Below are 16,909 nucleotides of genomic sequence, written 5' to 3' on the forward strand. Positions count from 1 at the left end.
ATACAGAACGCACAAATGTTGGGTAAAATAATTATTTTAAAGTTTTTATAAACATTTCTAACTTTATACTGGACGTTTCTCTAGCCTCGTTCACCATGCTTGTGGGTTTACCTTCTCTGTGAAGAATTATAATTTTGCGGAAATTTCATTAGGTATCTCGTAAAATAAATAATTATGTTGACTACCTTTTCTGGGAGGCTCACTAGATTGTGGAACAGAGCACGTTTCCACTTGATAATCCGTCTTGAATAATTGGGAGAACAGGACAGCGGCAAAAAAAAAAAGAAAAAAAAAGAAGAATGCCACTTCAGAGTTTTTGGCCAGGGCTAGTTTGTGGTATTGTGGCAGAGCCCAGAAATGATTTTTAGCACCAGAGGAAGTCCGGAGACACGAAGATGACCCATTTGAAGGAAGCACTTAGAGAGACATGGAACTGAATGGGAGTGATTTTCACATTAGCAACAGTCAGCACTAAGTCTTGAAGGTTCACAGCTCTCAGCATGCAAATTGAGAGTCTGAATACAGGGAAACTTTGTCTATATTTCTAAAGAGTCTGGACATGACGTTTAGGGTGTGTTTTTTCCATTGTGAATTATAGGAGAGAGTATTTAAGTGTGTTTTCTGCATGTCAGCAGTGAAATGTAAATTGTGGATTTTTCCTGCCAATACAAGCAGGGATGATTGCTAGCATTTCTTCATATGTAACAGACCAGCCGTACTTGAATTTGAAGATTTTGGTTTGGGTTTTGTGTAAAGCAGTTTCTCAGCCATCGAGCTGTGTTGGGGTTTGTGAGGTTGTTTATGTGGTACGTCGGGAAGTTAACCAGGACTGGGGATTTGGGATGGTCTTTCTCAACTGTGGTAGCTGACAACAGCAGCCTGTTTCTGAGAAAGTCTCTGCAGTTCTTCCCTGATGGCCTTGATGAGAGAGGCAGAGGAGTGAGGGGGTGGAGAACGCTCCTCAGGGGCAATGTACCCCGCGCTCGAGGCTTCCAGGTGGGCCTGGGGTGTTGTGGGATCCTGCAGGGACGTCCTGGGCATCTGGAATACAGGTGATGAAGAGTATTCCGGGAATGTCAGTATCTGCGAGAAACAGAGAGAGGGAGAGAGGAGTAATGAATAAAATACCAACAATTCAGCAACATCATAAACATACAAATTATGCTTAAACACAAACTTAAATTCAATGAAATATATATATATATATATATATATATATATATATATATATATATATATATATATATATATATATATAAAGAGTTCAGATGCAAAAGCCTCTAAGTGCCATCTGAAATTTTCTTCTAGAATGATCATTTTTATCAAGCTCGTATATTTAAGTTCAATAATTTCACTTGAATGGCAAAGAAAATTACCTATGAATTGTCATTTAAGTGAAATTACTGAACTTAAATATATATATAAAATATTAATATATTTATATTTAAGTTAAAATATATTCTCTGAGAATCAGAGGGAGAGAGAAAAATGAATAAAATACCAACAAACACAGATTAAACACACACACTTAAATTAAATATACATTATATAGAAATATATACATTTAAAATATAAAGTATATTTTAAATAAATTACATTTAAATATATTATATTTAAAATTAAGTAAATGATTAAAACAAATATTTTGATCTTGATTTAAAAATTAAACCAATTTAATGATGTAAGGCTATTATTACTTGCCCATTCACACTATTGCCATTGTTTTTTATTGTTTGTAGCTAAACTGCAGTGTTTTGGAAATACAATAGTACAGTTTGGGGATTTTATAGCATCCCATATTGAATGGCATAATATTATATTTACAAATACAATTCTGAAAAAGATTTTGATTTACAGCCTCTCGGTTGGATCCTGGCCTAGAGATCTCCTCATCTGAGCGGTACTGTGTCCAGCTTGATCCTGAGGGTCCAGATACACTACGGCCAACTCCAGGATACATTCCAATCCGACTTGACAAGCCCACTTGTGTCAGCTGATGCAACTGTGCACCTACACACACAACATATATCAATTATCATAGCACATAAATTAGCACGTTAAATTTAACTAATATGACCTTTACCTGTGCTTCCCCCCACTGGTCGTGGCCGAGAAGATGAAGGCATCTCTTCTCCATACTGTCCCCTGCTGGAGTATCCAGGATCTGACTGCATCTCTGCTGATGCCAGATATGCAGAGCCTTGGGCCTGCCTGTCAAAACTATACAAATAATCTGCTGAGTAAATATTAAATCTAAACAGGATCAATATTTATACACTAGTAGACAAATTAGCATATCTGTTGTTCCTGTACTCAAACTTGTTATTCGCTCTGATAACATCACCTTGAATCCTATTTGTTGGATGAAATCCAATACTTTGTTTCTTACTAATTTTGAGTTGCTGATTCCAACAAAGAGTGCCCGTTTTGCTCTAGCACATCACATGTAGCAGTTTTGCTTTCGACAACCATTTGTAAAATCAAGTAGTCTTGAGCAAAGATGACCCAGATGATATCTACTAAATCTGAGGGTAGTTTACTACATCCACACAGCAACAGGACAATTTTATTTAGTTATCATTTATTTTGAAGTTCTTTGACATTAAATTGATTATTTGAAAAAAAATGTCCAATTCTTTTGAGGATTGTAAGTTATATGATACATTTTGTATACTTTTTTGGTCATCAAAACGAAACATTTTCCTGCTTTTGTTAGTGAATATATATAATTTGAACAATTATTTTGTGAAAAAACTGTAAGTGATGGAAAGTTTTTATTGATATATTTTTAACAGAACATCATCAAATTATGTATTATATGCTTTTTTGCAGATCAGCACAATTGTTTTCAAGATGCAGGGCTGTGTAACCAGTTTAACAAGGAGCATCATCCTTCTTTATCATGTTTACATATTAAATTGCTTCGTCCTGACTGTTCTTGTTAAGTTTATTTCATAAAACCTCCCAGAATCCTCCTTACCTCTGCAGTAAACCCTGTACCGATGTGGGAGACATTCCTAACTCAGCATACCTCTACAGAGAAGAGATATTTCACATGAAATTTCACATTTGTTGCATTCAAATTTCAATCATTCAAATATCCACAGTCACTCACCGCGGAGAAAGGACTGTGTGCAGGGGCTGCTGGGTAAGAAGAGGAGCCCCACTGGCGTGAGGGGCGTGAGGACGGGCTGGAGGGTTGACCGGGGCTGATTCCTCCGACGCCAGTGACCGCAGTAATGCCAGTGAACGTTAGAGGAGCGGGGCTTCCTTGAGAAGAGGGTGAGACGAGAGCAAAAGCATCATCCAATAAGGAGTGCATCTGCTGCCGAGCTTCTTCGATGGTTGGCTGAGGGGGGGCGTAGGTGGGCGGAGCAGGGGCGGGGCCAGATGGTGGTGATCCAGGGTCCATAAACACCTCATCAGTAGGAGAAGGGCTTTCTGCATCTGGGAGCTGATCTGCATCAGACTACAGGAAGAGAATCAGTGAATCTGCGTGTTTTAGTTCAGTGAAGTCACATATTTGCATATATGTGTGTGTCCTACCACATAGGCTACGTTGTTGACCCCGGGGTACTTCCTGTACGTGGCATCTCCGTCATTAATGAGGCGGTCTTTGTCTCTGAGACTTCCGCTTCCACTCAAATTTTGTCTCTGTCTGTGCCTGGGAGAGCGTTTTCCTCTGGAACTGCAATTCCCAAACAAATTGCATTCACTTTCCTTGGTAGCAAACCGGGAAAGTGCAAGACAAGTGAGATTTATTTCCACTGACCTTTTGCGTGGCTCTCCGCACGATGAAGGCGCGTGTTCCTCAGGATGCAGGATCTTGTGTATCTGCTCCTGAGCTTGTTGATACACTCGCTGCTGCTCGGAGCTGTCGGCGAACGCTGCCATGATGTCCTCCATGGAAGGAAACTCATAGTGGCCCTTTCTCTTGGCACGCAGGCGGATCTTATTGCGATGGTGTTCAATCTCGGATTTATGCCTTAAGGCCACTTGGATCTGCGTCAGTTGGAAGAATGGGAATAAGTTGTGAATGTTTTCTTAAAGATGACATGAATTCAAGTCATAAATAATTTATTGATGAATATTTTGTGAAATATGTTGCATTATGCAAGTGTGAGGTGCATGCATGTGTGTATGTGAAGAGGAGTTTGCTAACCTCACTGTTGACATTTGCTCCGTCATGCATCTTGTCCGTCAGGTTGGGACTCAGGGCTTGGTTATGTGGATAGGAGGGTGGGCTTGGCATGGGCTGCATGGCAATAAGCTGTATCTTATTGGACACTCTGCGTGTTCCATCTGACGAACCTCGAGACAGGCGGTCCACATGCTCAAATATGGACGACGAGGACAACTGCTCATCCACACCACTTCCAGGCTGAGTACCTGAACATCAAGGGCAGATGTCAAAGGTCACGCATTTTTAACTAACGATATAAGAACGCAACTTGACTATGGGTAAAGAAACTTACCATGTTTGTTTTTTGCTGTTGAACCGCAGGAATAAATGGAGAGAAAGAGGTTTAATTTCATTCATTTTATTTGATATGTAATTTAATTTAGCTTTTCACATTACAAATCATCCCAAAGCATCTTTTTAATATACTTTTATTTATTAATTAATTTATAGAAAGATTAAAAAACAATATTATGTACGAATGATGTAAATGGCTCGCTTAATCAATGGTCCATTTAATCATTGGTTCACCCCGATTCGTTAAAACGGGGATTCGTTCAGAAACGTGTGTGTGTGTTTGTGTCATATGGTACCATGCTTGCTCTTGCGATGTTGGGGTTTGCTGTCACTTGGCGTCACAGCAGGTCTGGTACTCTCCTCAGCTGATTCTTTACCGCTGGATGGTTCACTTCCTAACGAATCTCCATCAGATGGAGACAATCTGACAAAAACACAATTTGTGTGATTAAAAACTCATATAAACCAGCGTTGTTATTGTGAAGATTCGAAATTATGCCTAACTGAAATAAATTTACGTCGAAGCAATAAAAATTGCTAACTGTAAATAAATAAAAACTAAAACAAAAACTGAAATAAAAATAAAACCTAAATAGTAATATAAAAAAGAGAAAAGCACATAAAAAAATGACAAATTAAACATTGAAATAAAACGAAAATTAAAAATATAAATACAAATAATACTGAAATACCACTGATATAAACAGAACCTGTTCACACACAATCCATATTACATGGCACATGATCAACAGTTCCTTACCGGCCTCTTCTCCGTGCAGCACGTGATGCTTTTGTAGATGAGCTCTTCGATTTAGGAGTGTTCAATTCTCCGCCCTCTGAGGGCGTGGCCTCTTTAACAGGCGGCGGTAAAGAAGCGGGTTCTTGGATTACCATGATGTCATCCTTACTGTGTTGCCCCAGGTGTAGCTTAGCAAAATCAAAACCTTTAACGCTGGGAGGCTGCAACTAAAATCACAAACACACATGAATGGACAGTAAATATGATACAACTTGCTAAATTAACTGTTGAAATGTAGCTCATTTTTCCATAAAAGCCCTTGACATGGGTGAGCAATAATAAGCACAGTCATGAACCTCCTTCACATGTAGTGTCTATGAGTGGGCAACACATTCATACACTCACACACTCAGAGACCCAGACCTTCTGTCTCTGTTGGATGGTGCTCATGGCGTCTGGTTGAAACTCCAGCTTCTCAGAGCGGCACAGTTTCCAGTAAAGGATGATGATGATGAGGATGACCACCAGCACTGGGACCACAACTCCTACGATCAGCCAAATGTTACTGGGCTGAGTCTCAGAGGGCGGAAGGGCCAGCTTCTCCACCGCTGAAACAGAGTAATGTGATATTTGGCACACAAAAAAATCCCATTTGCTAATTTAAATAGTATCTTTAATGGGTCATGACTTGAGAAATACAATTTTCCTTGAGCTTTTGACATATAAGATGTCTTTGTACCATTAAAACATCCTGCAATTGTCATGGTTAAAGCAACAACATGGAACTTTTCCTCAGCGGTCGCCCTACAGGTTGGAAGCGGAATTGTCCATTACCGCTGTCGTAAAATGATTTACGGTTACTGTATATGAAGCATGCAGGTTTTTTTCATATGGGCAATGACAATATTATTAATCTTCCCCCTTTCATAATTTATACATGTTTAGTAGACTAAACATTTTAACTCAAACATTTGCGATTTGCATGTCGATTGCAATGCTCAAATCTGAACGAGAATGATAGCGATAGCATCCTAACCATCTAAAACTACCATGTTAGTGTTTACTAGCTACCAGATTGATAATTCGCTCATCTACTAGCTGATTCATGAAGATAAATGGAGGACCAGATAGTTTCCGTAATGTAGCCAGGCAGACAACAGATTAGAAAAACTAAAGATAGTATGCAAGCAATTTACAGTTACTTACTAGTTCAACAGCATGACGGCCAAGTCAGCATCGGTCTGGTAACTCTCCTCCTCCATAATCTCACGCCAGCGAGCAAACGCTCGAAAAATATTGATCCTCGTCCTGACTTTCAGTTTATTACTCTCCCTTTTCCTCTTCCGACTCTACTCCGACAAAACCTTGGACTTCTTACGTTTCGCTGCTGCTTCAGCCATGACGAAAACAGACGTACGAAAACAAACGCGCTGGTTGGCCACATTTGAGGAAGTGGTGGGCAAAGTGACGTATGCCGTAAAGCAGTCGAATTTTGTAGTTCTTTTTGAGCTCTGGTTACTACCCGCACCCCGAAGTTACATAGTGCCAGTAAAAGCGATACAGACCCCGTCAGGCTCTGGCAGACGTCTCATTCAACCTATTGTAAGTCGATGTACTATCACAAGGGTCTTGGAAATATATTATGAAGGTTGAAAAGTTACATGTTGTTGCTTTAAAACGTCCTCTTCATTAAAAAAATTATTTAACTAAACTCCAAAATTTTTAAAGTTTGGATATTGTGGTATCTGTGAAGTCACACAGCCAAATACATTTTCATATGACTGCCTCTAGAGCAATACATTGATGAATAGTTTCACATCATTGCACCATAGGCCCCGCCCACGGGCGTTCAGTCGCTTAAAGGCACGTCAAAAGCAAATAGAACCCATTATAAAATTACTGACGCGGTCCACACTGGATACACAGTATACAGATGTGCGTTCAGTTTCTGACATACTACACGCGTTGTCTGCTGACAACAGGACAAATAGAAGTGTAAAGGAACGTTCACTTTGACGTGTCCGTAAGTAAACAATTTCAATATGCTTTGAAAACGTCGGTTTTATATGGAAAATGTTTTTAAAACACTTACTCATGTGCAATAGTGAGGGGCCGTTGATACATTTCCCTATACAATGACGTTAGCCAATCATAACTGTGGTCATTTACTGACAAGCCTTAAAGGAACCTGCCTTAAAAATTTTTTTGAAGGAACCTGCCTTAAAAAAAAAACTTTATTTACAATGTAAGTTAACCTCAAGGAACATATTAAAGTAATTTTAAAAACCATGTCAGGACCCCTTTAAAGCCGCTTCCAAGTTTTCACATTTTGCTGACTCACGTGTGGCCAAAACTCCATGTACTCTGTAGCCCAGTACGATGGCAGCTCTCTGCAGGTTCAGTCTGTTGAGCATGACTGCAGTGGCCTGGGCTGGCAGTCTCTCTCCTGACCCCGCTTCCACGAAATACACCAGCTCCAGCGGGTAGTCTGGGCCATCCAGACGGGACGCTCGAACGATCTGAGGCACACCAGGGTTCATGCATATGTCATGTGTGGGAAGGATAGAAAAAGTGCGTACACTTTTGTATGTGTGTTTGTATGTACCTGCACACTGTTGTTGCCAATACTAGTAGCTCTTCTCCATCGCCGATTGCTAACCCCAATCCCAAGTCCCTCTCCGACCAGCAGTGCTAATCGCCTCTCCATTTTGGCCTGGAACGTCCTTTCATTCACACGCTGGTCCAACACACCCAGTAAAACTAAAGAAAATGTTCATATTTTTAAGTTTCCTTCACAACTTACGGACTAGCATATATGCCTGCCTTTTAGTTTAATGAAAATGTAAAGGTGCTGAAAGTAACTGTATCATTACACACTGAGAAAGATTAGATTTAATAAATAATCAAAGAAACTCACCTCAAACATAATATTGCTTCTTTAATAATTATTTATATTAATATTTTTTTTTAATTATTTGATTATTATAACTATGGGTTAAGTCCTTTTTTACTAAAATTTATAGATCAGATGATATGACAAAAACAGTGTTCATCTAGACACTATTAAGTAAATGTCCATTAATTTGTCCATTGTATTGTTATTATTATATTTTAATATCCATCTTGGCTGTTATCTTGTACAGAATGGACCAGCATCAATCAATCCTGTATGCTACCCAACAATCTAGACATAAAACCTATTTTATATGTAACAATCTATATTTTACTTAAATATGAATTAATATTATATAATTATAATGATGAACTTCCAATATTGGTCTTCATCTCAAAACCAAGTTTGTTTGAAATTTCTAACACACCCACATACCTGTTTTCACCCAGGATGTGCGTAAAAGGTGGGACACATTCAGTTCAGGATAATTAAAAGCTAAAAGACAAAAATTGAGATGATAAATGAATAAGGATCATAATAAATTAAGACAAAGAGCCTGTGTGTGTGTATGTGTCACTCACGTTCAGCGATCTGCAGGGTAGGAAAACCGAGATAGAAGCTGAACTCCACAGCGCTGAGCTGCCTCATGTGGCCACTCACGTCTGATCCCGTTAGGAAGCCGTGGGAGTTGCGCACAGCAAAGGTGATGTCCACCGGAGCCTTCTGCTGCCGCTGACCCTTAGGAATGCTACTAGTGATATTCACAATCTAGACACAGCAATGATACAGCATTATCAATACAATTTAAAGATAAGCAAAACACAGAATTAAACTTTAAAGGAGAAAAAAATATTTTTGTTGACAAGCTGTTCATGAAAGAACAATCAAGTGTTCAAATTCATGTAAAGTGTGCTAAAAATGTGTTTTATTTATTATTTGAATTTGTCTCTGCCAGTGGTTCTAACGGATTTACGTACGTGAACTGTGAAATTTCCATTTTCTTGCGAGCGCTTGCGTACTTCCGCATACGCCATGAGCAGCCCCTTCTCCACACGCTCGCTGAAGCTACACAGACGCACGTCCACATGACTCGGCACAAACTGCAGCACTGCAAGAAAAACAAACTAATATAACACTCATTCTTAAAATATAAATACAATATTTATATTATACTTCTATATTATATAATACAATTATAAAATAAAAAAAAAATTACATAAAAATATAAAATATAAAATACAAAAACAAATATAAAATGTTTTTTATAATTAAGAAAATGATAAAAAAAATAGTTATATAATTTATTTTAGAATTATTGCTCAGAAACAATGTTAAATAAAAATAAATGAATTAATTAACTAACTTTTTTGTTTCCTTTTTTGAGTAAACCACACGTGAGCATGGTTATATTGGTTATATATTGGTGTCTTTCTCACCTGTGTGGACCTGATGTTTGTAATCGGGCACTGCATATATGGTTGTGACAGATAGAATGGTAGAAGAAGAAGTGCTGTGTGCCGATTGGCGGAGAGTATTGATGACGGACATGGCAGTGTACACTAGTGGACCGGAGACTGCCCGGAAGATGAAATTTGGCGGGGCTTTGAGGACCTGGATTGATAGCACAGATTGATATCAGTGATCCTAGAGATAAAATGCTGATGTGTGATCTGTTGTGATCTTATGCACTGACCTGAAGCTCAACTGAACGGTTGAACTCTCGTCGAAGAATCTCCCGCACATGAGCTTTGGCAAACGCCACGGATGACCCACTTGGCATTCCTGCAGGAGTCACACAAGAAGGTCTTAAGAGATGAAAAAAATATATATACCTGTATATGAAGTGAAATAATAGGATTACACAAATAAATGAAAACTATTTTAGCCATCACAACATAATAAAGATTATATTTAACAGTGTTACATTATTTCAGTCTTAAATGTAAATTATTACAGGTTTTAAAGATTAACTAAATGTGAAAACAGAGAAAATTTGTGTGCACAATAATGATAAATCATATATAAGATAATATATAAGATTAAATAATTAATAATACTGGTAATAAATACCAGTAATGCAAAACAAATAAATTAAAACAAAAATGAATTGAAAATGATAAATTAGTATGATTCACAAAATGCTAAAATAGAGAAAATGTATGTGCATATAGAGAAAATTTTAATCAGCCAGTAATTGAAATATTACCGATATATTGAGCATCCCTAATTTCCCAAAATTTAAATTTCTTGTTGTCTTACCCACTCTGACTAGGTACATGTCTGGTTTGGTGATGTTGCAAATGTACTGTCGGGGTGCGATGGACAGAGGAATTCTGGGAGTTGTAGGCGGTGGGCTTTTGGTGGAGCTCATGGTAGTCGTGGTTTTAGTTGTAGTTGTAGTTCTGATGGGGGTTTTGATGGTGGTTGTACGGGGTTTCGTAGGAGGGGGCTTCAGCGTGACGGCTTGTATTATTGGACCCTCTGAGGTGCCGGGTGGAGGCAGGGCAGTTGGCACTGACGGTCGGGTTTTGCCCACATGGGACGTGGGTATGGAAGGAACACCCTTCTTTGGGGCTTCAGGAGGTCGTTGGGTCTCGGTGGTTGATGGGATGGGAGGCTTGGGTTTTTGGGGTGGAGTTGGGGTCACTGATGGAATGGGCTGAGGGGCTGTCAGGTCAATATGATCCGGGACTTTTCCCAAAGTTGCAGTGGTAGTGTGGGGGGTTCCTACAGTGTGCGTGGGGGTAATGTGAGGGTGCGTCCTATTCCTCGCAATACTAGCGTTCTCTTTGGCTTGCAACGTGTTGTAGTATTCCAAACTGTTCATGTCGGGAAGCAGCATTTCAGTTGGCTCGATGGGAAAAAGCTCCGCCCAATCGAAATCCAAATCATCGTCCATATCGCTCGTGTGGGCGGAGTCAGGAGCCAATGGAAGGCGGGGATCAGTAGGATGGGCCGTCCTTAAGTTATTCCCGTATTTTACGGTCGCGCTGGGCTGGAGGTCTCTGGACGAGAGGGGCAGGATGGGACGAGAGGGGAAAGCTGTGTTGTAGCTGACTGTGGCGTCATCGTCGGCATCATACGGATCGTATCCATGGGTAGGGAGGGTGGTGACGAGAGAAAACTCCTCCCCTTCGGATCCCATGAACGTAAGAGTTTCCAGGTAGTCTCCGGATCCCCAGTCCACCTCCGCAGAGTGGGCGGGATACAGGTCTTCGGGCGGCACCAGGGTCGGGGGGGCTGGCGTAGACGGTCTGTCGCCATGGAGAGGAGGCATCTGGCTGGGCGTCAGAAGGTCTGGGGGCCGTAACAGCAAGTGGATGCCCTGGGCCCCGTCGCCTAGGTTACCCGACCCTTCGGCGCTAAGGGAAGGGGTGGGATCTATACTGGAGGCACTGTCGTGGTGACCAGGGGACGAGGGATGTTTGGCACCTGGAGGCGTGTGAGCTGGACGCCTGGTTCTTTCTGAACGCTGAGGAGATGAAGATGATGATGATGAAGATAAGGCAGGAGGTGAATGTGGTCTTGTTGGAAGTTGATTGAGGCTCCTTTTAGACATGTTGGATGGGAGCTCCACTTAGGAAAGATAAAAGAAAAAGAAAAGTTTGAGTGCGCTGCAGGATGGCACAAAACCAAACAACAAGAAATTCAATATTTGCAAACAGCAGAAGGTCTGAGTGTAAATACACCACATCCAAATCTTTCATAACACACAGCTCAGGAAGAGCCCAGATTGTACCCGAGATACAGTCATTTTTATCAACTTCTTTATGCAAACTAGCTCTGTGGATGAGTATTAAAGTGAATTTAAGATCTAAATCAATCAGTCGAAATCTACATACATATGAATAGATTACATGAGCTAAATAAAAGGCTTTTAAAAGCTATTTTAACAAATATTGGGTCATTTTCTGAAAACTGGGCTATTTGTGTTCCCATGACCCATGACTTACAGTACATCTCTATTTAGTATAATGCAATAATAATAATAATATAATATTCTACTACTAATAACAATAAAAAATAAAACACTTTTATAATATTTCATCATATTTCAGCAAGTGACATCAAGTATTTTTGATCACGTGATTCAAGCAGAAGTATATTTATTAGTGCTGCCAAATCTAACATGAAAGTTTGTAAATGTAATATACTATATATATATATATATATATATATATATACACACACACACACACATACTTATACACTTATCTTACATACACAACTTACTAAATTATCATTCTATTCCAGACTTACTGTATGGGGTTAAAATAATGTTTGGAATTATGCTGAAGGTTAATAATGCTAAATATATTACATAAATATACTATATAGAGTATAGACATAGTAGAAGTCAGTAACACACAGTGTTGTAATTGTTAACTACAACTAAAACGTTTAGTTTATAGTTTTTAGCTTTTAGTCTATAAAAAAATAACCTTTTCGATAACTGAAATAAAGCTAAATATAAAACTTAAACTAAAAAAAGAAAATGAGAAAACTGAAATAAAGACATAATTACTAAAACCTAAACTACAATTAAAATGAAAACTGAAAATATAAAAAATAATAGCTAATACAGGTGATGTATATGAATCAACCATTTCAAACCCCATAATCTGATTATTGCGAGGCACAGACCGCCATCTGGTGGCCACTGTCCATGCAGCTTGTGGATCTGAAGTACACAAAACAATAATTTCCATTTTCATGAAAATCATGATCCAATTATGGTTTAGCATGGACTGAAATAACAACAGCTTAACTAAAACTCATATCATAAGTCTTACTATCGCAGTAAATGTGACAGCGTTGACTCTTAAAATGACTGTTCTTTATTTCAACGAGCCATATGGTACCGAGGCTGCCTATGAGAGCTGGCCTTTTATTAATGTGACTGTGATTCATCGGCATTGTGGGCCACCGAGGCTAGAACAGAGGGTTTGTGGGTAATGAGGCTGATTGAACAGCACAGTGTGGGGGAGCAGGGGAGTACAGGACAGCTGAGTGACATTAGTAGGCCAGTGTGTCATACTAGCTGAGAGAAAGAAGTAAACATCACGCACAGTAGCAAAGATGAACCTCTAACTGAAATTGAATGTCAAACTGAATTCGAATGGCTTCAAACTTCAGACAGTGCCAGACATAGACATGCCTTGTCATGTTTCCTCAGGTTAAAAAACACTTGTCGAAAATAGCAATCCGTCTCTTTAGTGAGTCATAATAACACTAACACACAAAAAATAAATAAAAATCTGGACCTGTGTGCCAACCATCAGACAGCAAATGTTGCTATATATTATATAGCTATAGTTTATAACAATATAAGAAGTAAAGTGTGAACCAAACTGTCGTCTACTTCAGCAAGAATCTGGGTGATAATTCATGGTCAGTGACTCTGAGAAAATGTAATAGCCATTGAAATGAAAAGACACAATGAGGAGTTAAAATAGAAAAAAATATAATTTTAGCCAGACCTGGTAAGATCTTACGGATTTATGAATGAACCGCTCGTTTTCAAATCTTCCCGGTCTACGGACGTTTCTTTTGACATCCGCTTCAAACATTACAATGCTCATGATCACTTTCCTTAACTCTACAATAAGTAAATCCATTTCACCAGCTATAATTACAAGATTATAATTATATAATATAGAGATCTACCGCAAACACGGAAGTTCAAAAACAATTTTCGAATTCTTCACTACAGTAAAAACTACGAATGTTAGCATCCAAACGACATTGGACCCCATTGAATGTCATTATACGGACAATTAAAACACATTTTGAGTCATTCCTCAAAATATGTTCTTTCACTGAAGAAAGAAAGTTTAACATAAGGCTGAGGAAATGATGACTGAATTTAAAATTTTGGGTAAATTGTCCCTTTTAAATCTGGTCATGTACATCACCCAGACAATGAAGGCTCTAATGTATGCGCGTTGAAACTGCAGGACGAGCCACTCTGGGGAACGACATACGAAATAACTCCAGTAATTAACTTCAGACTCAGTTAACTGTCAGAGCATCCCCGGCGGAGAACACAACTTCACACAGGGGGAAAGAGAGACCCCGTCTCACACACACATCCTATGAATGGCTCTGTGGCGTGGTCAGGCGAGGTGTTTCCATGGTGATGCTGCGTGTTGCATGTGTGTGTTGCAGGAGTATGTCACATGACGACCGCTTCATCAGTATGCTACAGAAGCAGCGGAGAGAGCACACAGGCATTTCTCACACCGACAGAATGAGCTCACGGGAACACGTACACGCGTACACTGATTCCACTGACACAGATTCCCAGGCATAAAGGAGAAAACAGAGGAGAAACTGCATCTATGAATAGCAGCACATTATCACAGACCGAAGTCCACTTAGCTTTGATGTTACTAAATCCAATCATCAATGCCGACCATCAGATACCGCAGAGCCACAGAAAGAGAACGATTGTGTGAGGGAGAGAGACTCCACTCCTCACACACAAGATCAATGGCTTTAATGGGGGGCCTGTTGCACCACAGGACACACTTCCATCACAGCTGTGGGCTTGCCGGGGTGTGTGACTCCTAATAAACCCCCTATCCTTTACAGGATTTGATGAAGTGGGTGAGCCAACGTGCATTTGAAAGTTTCGTCTTCCCTTTCAGAGAGTGATGAGACGCTCATCCATCTGTCTGGGTTTATGTGTGTGTGCGCGTGTGTGTCTTACAGTGATGTGTAACCAGCGTGAACAAATAATCAGCCGGCAGTCGGCCAAAAGCAACAACAGACAGCACATCTCCAGTTACTGAGTGACTGTCAATCTGAAACAGGGTTTTCTGAAAAAGGAGTTTGGAAAAGAACTGCAGGGGGTCGTGAATTGATGAAAAACTATTAATAAACTATTGAATGTAAAAGATAATCACAATATAGCTTAGTGCATTTATCAAATCAAAGGCTGCATTTTAATTAAATAACTATATGATCTTATTAAATAACTCTCTAAGTCACATTTCATTATTATAATTATCTAATATAATATATTAATACAATTGTAAATTACAACAGTAATATATCTTTGTATTTAATTAGCTAAAATACTACTATTGCTACCACTACTAGTAATAATAATTATTATTATTATGATGATGATTATCAACATCGGAGAACAGTGAACATGCAAATGTGTCATTAAAATATTTACCAGTAGTCTATAGTCTATTTTAGGGGGTAAATATTTGACTTCTAAGAGGTTTGGCTGACAAAAAAGTTTGGGAACCCCTGATCTAAAGACTTTTCCCACTTTAAAGAACCTTTTGTTCAATTGAAACTTTCTACACTCTGGTGGAGAAAACAATCAACCAACAAACATTTCAGGTAATAGTTCATAAAAGAACCATTTTTTTTCTTAATGCGAAGAACATTTTAATAATCGAAAGAACCTTCCACTATAAAGAACCTTTTGTGGAATGGAAAGATTCCATTGATGTTAAAGGTTCTTCATGGAACTATCAATTCCAATAAAGAACGTTTATCTCGAAGAGTAACCAAAAAAAAAGAGCCGACCATTCGTGATCTGTATCCTCAGCACGTAATTTCAAGAAAATATCAATCTAAGAATTCACTGTGTGGGCAGATATGCACTTCCTTCGAACTGTCTCACACACAATTCAATACAATTCACTGTGAATCCCATTCATTCTGCACCTCTAACAGCAACAGACGTCATTCACACAAAGAGAGCATCACTCGCACATACGCCCACCGTCTCTCTGACGTTCAGATCATCTGTGATAGAAAAGACTCGCTATTTATGATATTGACTCACAATAGGTTCACAGAAACCAAATGAAATGTAATGGAAGTGACAAAAAGCAAAACTAGTATGCTAAAGGCTTTTGATGAGATACCTGCCACAGGTGAGCTGGACGTCGGCATGAAGCCCACCAGCATCACGGTCGCGAGCAGAAGCGCACAACATCCGAGCAGACGCCGGGAGCTCCTCAGGACCATCCTTGAACTGGAGCTCTCCATTTTTGCTTGTTTCTTATTCAAGACAGGCCATCTGACCCTGATAAAATGTCCCCCGGATAGCCACAGGTCTTCCCGCTTGGTATCCTTCCTCTATACATTGCTGTGGGAAGGGAAAACACATAATCTGTTAGAGAGTAAAGCTGAATCTCACATTAGTTCAGAGCTCATAATAAGAGGAATTGGAAGCATCATCATCACCCTCCCCACATCAATCAATCAGTTTTTAGTTTAGTTTCCATTCTTGGCAAATAGTATCAGTCTGCTATACTGTGTATATATTATCTTGTATATGTTGTAAATGTTGTTTATTGTATATTTTGAGAGATCTGAAATGCAGTTGCCAAAGTCTGCAATCAAAGGTCTGGGATTTCAATATGAAGTTGAACTTTTAAAAATGTTCTTCCAATGAAATGTTTTTATTTGTATGATAATGCAATCAATTTTTATTTATTTTTTTCAATTTCCAGGTCATCTTTGCATTATATAATAATTAGTGATTAAACATTGTATCACCCAGGTCGATATTTTCAAATAGTGAGTACATCTAATTTTTCATAATTATATTGTATTAGCATCAAATGTTTTATCGTCATCTTTTTAACTCATAAAAAAGTAAAATATCTAAACATATTGAAAAATTGCATTAAAAGCAAAATATCTATCTATCATGCATCATCCGTAGTATAATTTTCATTTACTTCAATGCCATGCAAACCTATAATGCCATTAAGTGAATACACACTGTGGGAATGTAGGTTACAGATCATCGGTGCGCGCGGCCCAA

At 39.0% G+C, this 16,909-nt stretch overlaps 1 protein-coding gene across 1 annotated transcript; it reads right to left on the reverse strand.

The window, feature by feature from the left end:
• Positions 1–424: 424 nt before the first annotated feature.
• LOC308689042 (UPF0606 protein KIAA1549) lies at positions 425–16,125 on the reverse strand (the record flags this gene model as incomplete). The annotated part of the gene is made up of 21 exons (XM_081362595.1): positions 425–1,083; positions 1,856–2,010; positions 2,084–2,211; positions 2,981–3,033; positions 3,116–3,469; positions 3,547–3,688; positions 3,773–4,002; positions 4,163–4,389; positions 4,476–4,490; positions 4,774–4,901; positions 5,238–5,443; positions 5,640–5,824; positions 7,558–7,735; positions 7,822–7,976; positions 8,545–8,604; positions 8,691–8,877; positions 9,087–9,217; positions 9,546–9,720; positions 9,803–9,891; positions 10,369–11,685; positions 16,002–16,125. 21 exons carry the CDS (start codon positions 16,123–16,125, stop codon positions 853–855), a joined length of 4,470 nt encoding a protein of 1,489 aa, XP_081218721.1. The 3' UTR covers positions 425–852.
• Positions 16,126–16,909: the final 784 nt, after the last annotated feature.

Source organism: Scardinius erythrophthalmus, assembly GCF_964197995.2.
Source record: "Scardinius erythrophthalmus genome assembly, chromosome: 4".
Taxonomy (NCBI): Eukaryota; Metazoa; Chordata; class Actinopteri; order Cypriniformes; family Leuciscidae; genus Scardinius; species Scardinius erythrophthalmus.